Source organism: Chinchilla lanigera, unplaced genomic scaffold, assembly GCF_000276665.1.
Source record: "Chinchilla lanigera isolate Chin_1 unplaced genomic scaffold, ChiLan1.0 scaffold00032, whole genome shotgun sequence".
In the NCBI taxonomy this organism is placed as follows: Eukaryota; Metazoa; Chordata; class Mammalia; order Rodentia; family Chinchillidae; genus Chinchilla; species Chinchilla lanigera.
In genome coordinates this window covers 8,183,395-8,193,703 of record NW_004955433.1, presented here as the reverse complement: position 1 = coordinate 8,193,703, position 10,309 = coordinate 8,183,395, and the positions used below count along the sequence as shown (strand labels likewise).

The window sequence follows — 10,309 nt, the reverse complement described above, 5'->3', positions numbered from 1 at the left end:
CTTCCTAAATAATTAGTGGTATATACGATCTTCTTTCTTAAAATGTCTCATTTTTACAGAACTATTCTTTCACAAAATAAATTTAAAAGGCTCCTAAATGCTGCGGCAATGTCAAATTACTGTTACTATTTGTAACAGTTTATCCTTAATGCATGCATTTATCACATACCAATAGCAAACTGCCTGTAAACCAACTACCAGTCTATAGACAAAACTCTTATGGCAGTTTTTTTTTTTTTTTTCTTATGGCAGTTTTGTTGGCCAAAAACAAGATGTAGATTTTGGGACACTCTGGCTTCCTTCAAATTCATCATGGCCTTAAAAAGTTAGGATTATTTCTGGTAAACCAACAGTATTTTAAGAAAAAAAGTCACTTTACATAAAAATATGAGCAAACTGAGAAATGGGTAAAATATTAATAGACATATACCACATTTATCACTAACTTCTTTCCTTGCATTAATTAACAAGACAATGGATCGCAAGTTGCATATCAGAAACAATTAACTGAATGTATTAAAAACAACTGGGCTTGCATAAAGGTCTGACAGAAGAAACCACTGAAGCACGGAAGAGGAAGCAAGCCCAAATTTGTTTTTTTTTGAGATATTTTATTCCATACAAATTCATTTCTTTTCAGGTCTAAAAAGTTCAAAATAGATCGTGCTGAGTTAATTAAATCACATGCGGCTGCGTGATCTAATTTGGTTCCCAAAATACATTTGTATACAAATCCATATGTCTAGGCATCTGAGTACATATGCTTACATCCAAGTCTATTTTTTTTTGTTGAGATTAATTATATTCACTTTAGCAAAAAAAGGCAAGATTAAGTGTAATTGCTCCCATAAAGACAGTAATAGTTCAAAAAAGCTATGTTAATATATAGGACAGAATTTTATAAATTCATTTTACTATATGTAAGCCTTGTTTAACTTTCTTTTTTTGTTTGCTTTTTAGAACACAGTCTTCCTATGTACTTCAAGTGGTCTTGAACTTAGTATAGAGCCCAGGTTGGCCTCGAACTCACAGTGATCCTCCTACCTCAGCCTCCCAAATGCTGGGATTGTAAGTGTGCACCACCACACTCTGCAACCTTGCTTAACTTTCAAAACAATAAGGTCATTTGTTCATACAATCATGACTTTAACTCAATGCATGAAGAAAACCCTATTATCCATGCAAAATGACTATCCATGTCAAAAAGTACATTAGAAAAATAACAAAAAATAACTAAATCTACATGACAAGAGACAGAAAAATAAAGTTATTTTAAAAACCAAACGTTTCTGAAATTCGCACATTGTAATACAAACTTTCCTTATTATATCATCTTCCAATTTCCTAAAAGCAGTGGAACTGTTTTTGAAATCCTCATTTACTCACAATGCTGCCCCTCAAAGATTCCATTTTGAGAAATTGATTTTTAAATTTTTCCTAGTAGTGTTCATTTCACTTTTCTTTTTTTTTCTTTTCTGCTCTTAAAAGTATCCACTAGAGCCCCGAGAAGCATCAATAGGGGAAGATGCTTCTTCCTTGCAGGAGAAATACACAGTTAAATAAAAGGACAGCTGGATGCCAATTATGATGGATAAAACAGAACCACTTTTCTTCAGCTATTCTCCGCTCTCACCCAGAACTCTGCTGAGCTGCCTATCTCCTGGTTTCAGCCCCTGCCCAAACTGAGCTGAGAGTGCCCAGTGGCTTGCTAACCCCAGACAGAGAGGGTAGGAGGGCAGCCAAGTGCACCTGAAGTTGCTGGACCTCACTTTCCCTGCCTATAGGAAAGGAAGCAGGCCTAAGGAAAAATTCAAATCCCTTCTTTCTGTCTCACACAAAACAGCGCAGGCTATCATTCAGTTTTCTGCTGGGAGTGTGAGATATTGGCACAAAACATTTAAGTAAGTCTAGATTCCAACTAACTTTGGCTCAAAGGCCTAGAAACTGTGTTATTGTTTCTTAATAAATGGAGATGAAAACTTCAAGAATTCATAAAGGCTTTAAGAAGCAACAGACTAGAACTCACACAGGCTCACATAATTATCTTCTTCTCCTTCAGAACAAAAAGCAGGAAAATTATGTAAGACTTAATAAGATTCAAAACAAACAGAACTCCTCTGTCACAATTTATATATAATGAGATAAAATCACTTCTGTAGAATAAACATGCTATGTCTGAATACAAATTTTTGAATAAGGCTACACACAATAAATCATCATCTTTTCTTCACTTACCTACTGAAATAGCCAGGTCAACATTGGTGGAAAACCTACTTAGATACTTTAATACAATCTCCAAACACCCTTCTTTGTTGAATATAGATACTGCTCTACTACTGCATTCACTAAATTGAAGGGGGGAAAAAAAGTTTTACTATTCACATTAACATTAAGAAATCAACCACAGAAATCCATAAAAAAGAACAAATTAAGCTTTATAGAATCAAAGAGTTTGAGCAAACAACCACCATTTTCATAGCAGAAGAAACAAATGCCCACTCATATTCATTGTACTTAAGAACTGGCTATCTATATTTTATTTCCATCATGGTGGGCTCTCTATCTTTTATCATGGTTTCCTCATGAAAGTTTACAGCTGGAGACCTCGGGATTCCCTAAATCCAACTCCCCAGTTTACAGACGAGAAAACCCAGGCTTTAAAAGATACAGTAATCTGTCCAAAGATCATACATCTTGCTAGTGATGGAGCCAGGCCCAGAATCTAGGTTCCATGGGTCCATTACAACACAATAATAAGTTCAAGTAAGGACAAAAGGCTTATTACAAAAAAGCACAGATTTAAAAGAAAATTACATTTTATTCATTCCTTCTAGATTGCATCAGCAGAATTTGTAATTTGCAACAGAGAAATCACTCTGATGATTATATCCGAAATTCTACTACTCTTTTGAGACAGGGTGTTACTGTGTAGTTCAGGCTGGCCTTGAACTCACTATGTAGCTCAAGTTGGCCTCAAACTTGCAGTAATCCTGTCTCAGCCTTCTGAGTACTGGAATTACAGTTCAGAGAACTATCAATGTTACTAATAAGCATACACACCAAATACAAGGTAAACAGAGCTAATTTTAACAATTTTATCCATGTTTCCAGAGAAAGATACTCCTCTACCCATATACACATGATACAGTAACAGAGTTGACTACATTATTAAATTAAGTCTATTTTGGGAAAAAATATTTTCTGTTTGTTGCCTGTATTTATCTATATACCTAGTTTCTGCAACATTCAAATTTAGTCAGAAGGCAAAGCACATATGGATAAAGATAACTTGAAACATAAACTATGAAACAAAAATATTAAGATCTGTAATAACTATAAATAATAAAGCATTCCACAGAAAGAAATCACTTTGGAGATCTATTCGGGCTCTTTTCAAAGAAATTAAAAGAAAAGAATTTCATGGCAGGCATGGTGACACTGGTTTGTAATCTTAGCACTCTAGAGGGCGAGGCAGGAAGATCACAAGTCTGAGACCAGCCTGATCTATACAGTAAGACTTTGTCTCGAAATACAGAAACAAAATCCAGTTGGACAACTTATAGAAGTTGGGAGTGTAGCTCAGTGGTAGAGCACATGCTCAGTATCCACAGAGCATGGTTCTCAGGTTTCACCCCAAGTACAACAAAAAAACAAGTTAAATTTATTTGGTGCACAAAAACAGCACCAATGAGTTTGCACAAATGCCATTTCCTTAAGTCTGATCTACTGTCGTTTCCAGTGGAATGCACTAATTCAAAATGAAACCACAAGCACATTCAGACTGCTCCACAGGCAGCTTTTCAGGATTCAACTTAAATCTTGCATTGTAAGAATCACTTGTGCTTTTCAGTCAGTGTGATAAATGCTGCCTACTGAAAATAAGGAGCTATGACAGAATCCAGGTACAGTTATGGACAGAAAATGGGACAAAAAAAGGTAAATCCAAGTTGTGTCTCTTGCCATTTCCATCCCCAGCAGCCGATCCACCCTCCCCCACCAGGGCCACAATCATGGAATGGAAAGCGGCCTTCTCCTACTGGGCCTGAGGGAGCTCTTCTTGGGCATCTACTTCTCACTCAAACTGTCACTTCCATGAAGAGGAGTAAAGCACACCATGGTTTGTGGTCCCTCTCTCATTCCAGATACCAACGCAGGTAGCACTGGGCCAACTAGCTGCCGCTGGGGGTATCCAGGAGCTAGGGAGAAAGGAGGGACAGCACGTGCTAATGGTCATGACCCCTCATTTTTGTCAAGAAGACATGTTTAAACAAAGATGCAGTGAAGTGATGAGGAAAAAAGAGCCTGGGAAGGACAGCTATCTCAGGTAACCTGGTACTACCTCCTACCACGTCATTACCTTCATGGAATCACAGGGCTGCATGGGAGCAGAGGGTTCTACACAGTTTAACAGAAAGAACAGCAGCCTTAGTAGTGATGTAACTCAAGACTATGCTTGGAGAGTATCATACCATATATTCCACAGCACGTTCACAGCCTCATTGGCTATGTTCTCAGTAGCATTTCTGTTCTGATCTTTTTTCTCCTGTGAGGACACCTCATTTGAATCCAGTCCAGCACTGCACTGCAACCAAATATCATGATTAGTACCCTGGTTCAAAAGAATGATTAAATAAAAAGCTAATGACAGTGAAGAATCACAAAAACTAAACATCAGAAATTATAGTTTAGTGGTTAACAGGACTATCAAATTCTCATAAGCACCACAATTCCTACAAGCCTATGTTCCTTTAGCAAGAAATACAGACAAGAAAAGTTCCCAAGTCATTGCGAAAACTGGATATAAAGCATTTCACATTTTTAAATGAAAATGAAAATTCAGTGCAAAGTATTTTACCTAATGCGATAAAAACCAGTGAGGAAGGCAAAAAAAAAAAAAAAAAAAGCCAGGCATGGTGGTACACACCTGTAATCCCAGCACCAGGGAGGCTAAGGCCAGAGAACTACTCCAAGTTCAAGGCTAACCTGGGCCTAGTGAGTTCAACACCATTCTAAACTACATAGCAAGACCCCCTTCTCAACCCCTCCCCAAAAAGGAATGTAAAGAAATACAAGCAGGCCAGGGATATAGCTCAGCGGCACAAGCACCTGCCTGATAAGTGCAAGGTCCTGAGTTCGATTCCCAGTACGAAAAAAAAAAAAAAATAAAAGAAATACAAGCAGTAACATCTGTATAGTGCCTGATCTACTATAAGATAGTATGTATCTATGAACTTTACATGTATCATTTAATCCTATAACAAACCTATAAAGTGAATAAACTTTTTTCCCCCCTATCACTGGGGATCGAACCCAGGACCTTCACACTAATTTACACACCCAGCCCATTTTTATTCTTTGAGACAGGGTCTTGCTAAGTTGCCCAGGCTGTACTTGAACTTGTGATCCTCCTGCCTCAGGCTCTCAGGCTGCTAGGATTACAGGTATGTGCCACCACATCTGGCTTGAGGTAGATGAACTATCATCCCAATCTCCTGACACCAATAGGAAACTACAGGAGGCTGAGGAAAAACTTTGTATGTGGTAAAGCTAGCCTTCAGCTGCAGGCATTCTGTCCCCAACACTGGTGCTGTTAGCCACTCTGCAGTACTTCCCCTTTAGTACAGTGAATAGCACCCTCTAAAACAGAGCTGCTCCACCTAGGGCTTCTATGTTATTGACATTCTGGGCCGGATAACTTTGTTGGGGAGTGGGGGCTGCCCTCTGCACTGTAGGAGGTCCAGCAACACCTTGAGCCTCTCCACTGGACACCAGAAGTAATGCTTTCCCCATAAGCTTCAAACACCAAAAACGTCTCCATATAGTGCCAGACATCCCCTGTAGGGTAAAATCACCCTCAGCTGAGAATCAGGAAACAGAACTGGTGCTGCACATTAAAACTAAATATACTTTATGTAGCCTTTAGTGAAAATTACCCTTCAACACAGAGCGGCACGCCAGAGGCAGTCAGAGAGAGTGAGCTCCTCTGCACACTGAACTACAGCGTGTAACAGGAATAGCGTGATATTAAGCTTGAGAACACAATGCAGTCTTCACAATAGATTCATAAGGTGTCCTGGCTGTCATACATAAAATGGGAATAATAATACTGGCCTCAGGGCTGGGGAGTGTAGCTCAGTGGTAGATCATTTGTCTAATACATGCGAGATCTCAGGTTTGAATCCCAGGCAAGAAAAAAGCTAAAAACTACCTCATAAAAACAAAACAAAACAACACTACCTGCTTTACAGGATTGATGTGAGGATTAAATATACACACAATAAAAACATGACTTAGCTCATAAATAGGCAAAGCATAAATACTATTTATTTTTATTATATGAAATTTAAAATCTAAAGGAGTCTGTAGTTTTAGGAAGGTCTTTTCCAACTATCACATAAACAAAAAAGTACTGTGGACAAAAAACCAGATTGCTATTAATGATAAGAGATCAGTGTTTCCAACAAAAGAAACTCCTATAGGATGTTTTGCTTTTATCTGCTTGTTTTAAGCGGGTAGACAGGGTTTCACTATGTGGTTCAGGCTGGCCTTGAACTTACTATGTAGCCCAGGCTGGCCTCAAACTCATGGCGATTGATCTCCTCCTGCCTCAGCTTCCCGAGTGCTGGGATTACAGGAGAGTGCCACCACACCCAGCAATCGGAAGCAAAGTAATGAACACTCAAGTACTGAAGAAAAAGGATCTGTCTAAGCTTGTCTCCTACAGACTGACTTGAAGCTGCCATTTGAGACACTGTAAAAATTGTATACCTCTTTCAGCAGGGCCACGAGAGGAGTCATGATGTCCTTAGTCACCATGTCGTCACACACTTCAAAGCCTCCGCAAGCACTGAGGTTTCTACGTAAGAAGTTTAAAACAAGTTTTATTTTCAGACCATACATCACAAACTGATTTCTATTTTTAACCACACTTAAGGTTTCCCAAAGGAAGTCATTGTTTTTTCCGTCATATGCTGAAGAAGCAATCCACAGAATTCTACCTGCTCTAGTTCTTATTCTATAAAATGTAAACAAATGACTGTCAAGCAACAGCTTAATTCTTTGGTCACAGATGCATGGCTACAGGAAAGGGAAGACTTTTCCTACTTAGCATGAATAAGCTGCATCTTGTATGAACAGAACATTTTTGGAATCTAGACTACAAAGGGGTCTCACTGGTAGAGCACTTGCCTAGATACACAAGGCCCTGGGTTCGATTTCTAGTACTGTACAAAAAAGAAAAAGACTTCAAGTGCAGCAAGGAGCAAGGTGAGGCTACCAAGAAGGACACATCTGAAGCAGCCCTGGTTAAATTTAATTTGATTGGAAGGTCCCTGCTTGTGGTCTGAATGCACAGCTCTGTGTATGCAGACACTAAGAATGTAGACATAAGATGCAAGATGCCCCAACAATTTCCCAGGGCTGCCCAGCTTGTGAGTGTTTTGGAGGAAGAGTAGGGCTTTCCACATGTACTTCCCTCCCTGGGGGCAGAAGGACATCCACCTGTGCTCGCCTAAGTGACTAATCCTACTCATTCCCAGGTCTCACCTCAGTCACTACTCACCCAGGGTTTTCTTCCCTGAATCGCTAGTTACACCCTCTCATGGCATCCTCTACAATTACCACTAAGTTTAATTATACACATATGAGATCTGGATATTCAGTTTATGTTCATTTCTCTCAATAGACTTTTAGATTGATTAATGACAGCTGGGCATGGTGGTGTATGTCTGTAATCCCAGCATTTAGGAGGCTGAGACAGGAGAACTGTTACAAAGGTCAAAGCCAGCCTGGGCTACACAGTGAGTTCAAGGCCAGCCTGAACTACATAGTAAGACCCTGTCTCAAAAAAACAGAAACTAAAAGGTGTTGTGGGGGAGAGGGCTGGGGATATAGCTCAGTACAAAGTCCCTGGGTTCAAGCTCTAGTACTCAAAAAAAAGAAAAGATTCATTAATGACAGAAATTATGTCTATTTTACTCACTACCCCATGTTTAGAGCCCAGGCTAGTGCCTGACACACAGTAGGCACTTGGTATATATTTACTAAGTCAGTGATTGCCATAAATAATATAGATAGACAAAGCTATAGGAACTACAGCTGAGTATGGTGGCACATGCCTATAATCTCAGCACTAGGGAGGCGGAGGCAAGAGGGTCATGGGTTTGAGGCCTGCCTGGGCTATTTAGAGACACCATCTCAAAAAATCTAACAAGGCAAAAAACTATACTCTTGCCCCCTCTACAGTCCATTCTCTGCACAGCCAACAGAGTGGCCTTCTCAAAAAGTAAATTACAGCTGGGGTGTGGTAGCCTACACCAGTAATCCCAGAGCTCAGAGAGACAGAGCAAGAAGATTGAAGGTTTGAGTCCAGCCTCGGTGACTTGGTGGGACCCTGCCTCAATATAAAAAATAAAAAGGGCTGGGGATGTAGCTCAGTGCAAAGGCCATGGGTTCAATCTTCAGGACTGCCAAAAACAAACAAACAAAAAAGCCAGGTGTGCTCGTGCACAGCCGTAATCTCAGCACTCTACAGGCTGAGGCAGGAGGTTCACTGCAAATTCAAGGCCAGCCTTAACTACACAGTGAGATTCTGTCTCAAAAGAAAAAGAAAAAATAATAATAAAGTAACTTGGTCATGTCATTCCCCAGCTTAGAGTTAGTGCTTCAGCTCTATCCCTTGCTACATCTTGTCCATCCTCCACTCCCCCCTCCTATACATAATTCCCTACCCCTACTCTACTTGGCTACACTAACCTTTCTGTTCTTTAACCACGCCAAGCTTCGAACTGTCCCACTTCTCTGCCGTTGCTGTTCCCTCCGCGGGGAATGCTCCTCCCTTGTTTATCCCATGGCTCTCTCACCTTCTGGTCTGGGTTCATAAATGTCAACCAGTCAAGGCTCAGTGTAAACTTCCAATCCTCAACTCATCACCCTCTTGGTTTTCCATAACACTTCTCACTAGTACTATCTGCTCTTTTACTAGGTGCTTGTCTCGCCCTCAGCCTAGCTTCTGTAAAGACACGGCCCGTGGCTGTCTTGCTCAACGTCGGCCTGCTCAAAATCCCTTGCACTTAAGAGCACTTCACGGCTCACAGACTGGAAGAGTGCGTCCGACACCGGGACTGCACGGAGTGTTTTTGGAAAGGGGAAAATGTGCATAAGTCTGAGGACAAAATGCCTTAGCAGGCGGTTGGCACAGGTGGCAGACGGGCTGCATGCAGTACTGGGTCCCCTGGAGCCTACAGATTGTCCACATCCGCCCGCTCGCCCCGTGAGAGCCGGGCAGGATTTTCGCCCTTCCAAGAGCACCGAGGATGCATGGGGAGGGGAGGCCCAGCACCGAGGAAGCGCTAGCCTACCGCCGCGACTCCCGGACCCCAGGAGCGGGGCCCGCTCCTGGCTCACCTCAGCGCTCCAGCCGCCGTCTCCCTGACTGCCAGGCTGGGGTCCAGCAGCAGCGGCCCAAGCCGGCGCACTGCATCGCGGCGGGCCAGGCCCGGGAGCGCCGGGCGCTGCTGCACCAGTCGGGCCAGCCCCGCGCAGGCGCACTCGCGGACCTCGGCGCTCGGGTGCTGGAGCTGCGGACAGAGCGAGGAGTCAGAGGCGGCGCAGTGCGCACGCGCTTCCGGACCCACAGCCCACCCCGAACCCCGCGCTCCAGCCGGGGTGAGGCTCCGGCCTCACCTTTTCCAGAAACTCCGCCACCGGCCCGTCGTCTTCCTCGTCTCCAGTCCCATTTTCCCCTGCTGCCGCCTCAACCTGACAGTTGCCCGTAGGGGAGAACTGAGGTCGCTTGAAGCGCTTCGTCCGGCTCTTGCCCATAGCGACGTGCGCTCTGGTAGTAGGACGAGCAAGGAAAGCAGCAGCAGCTCGTGAGAGTGGCCGCACTGGTGCTAAGGCCTGGTTGCCAGGGGGATTCGTATCTCTGCTCAGATGGGCTAGCTGACGGCCCCAGTACACATGGGAAAGCAGCGCGCATGCGCGCAATACGTTGCCGGGCGGGAGGGCTGGCGCAGGGAATGCGCAGGCGTAGAAGAGAGCGTGGGCGGGGCAGCCTGTCCGGGGCGGAGTCCGCTGGATTTTCCTGGGAATAGCAATACCCAATCCACCTCCATCCCCTGAATCCCTGTTAGGTCAACTCTATGTGGAAGAAAAGTTCCCTGTAATGGTGACTCTACCCTCAAAGAGTTGACTGTCTTCCGAGGGAAAGAGCATTAATTTGTGTAGCATATTTTAGAGAACAATCACAGAGGTATAGCTCCTTTTTTGTTTGTCTTTTTGTTTTGTTGTTTTTTTTTTTTTGGTTTTT

General features: G+C 42.7%; 1 protein-coding gene across 1 annotated transcript in view; it reads right to left on the bottom strand.

Annotated features, from left to right (window-relative positions):
• The window catches only part of Heatr3 (HEAT repeat containing 3), a 40,417-nt gene extending 30,414 nt beyond the window's left edge, over nucleotides 1-10,003 (bottom strand). The window contains exons 1-5 of the mRNA XM_005388264.2: nucleotides 9,685-10,003; nucleotides 9,406-9,578; nucleotides 6,769-6,856; nucleotides 4,470-4,582; nucleotides 2,236-2,345 (exon numbers count right to left, since the gene is read on the bottom strand). Of these exons, the coding sequence (XP_005388321.1) occupies nucleotides 2,236-2,345; nucleotides 4,470-4,582; nucleotides 6,769-6,856; nucleotides 9,406-9,578; nucleotides 9,685-9,822 (622 nt within the window). The 5' untranslated portion in view covers nucleotides 9,823-10,003. The remainder of the gene's footprint in view (nucleotides 1-2,235; nucleotides 2,346-4,469; nucleotides 4,583-6,768; nucleotides 6,857-9,405; nucleotides 9,579-9,684) is intronic.
• Between the last annotated feature and the right edge of the window lie 306 nt (nucleotides 10,004-10,309).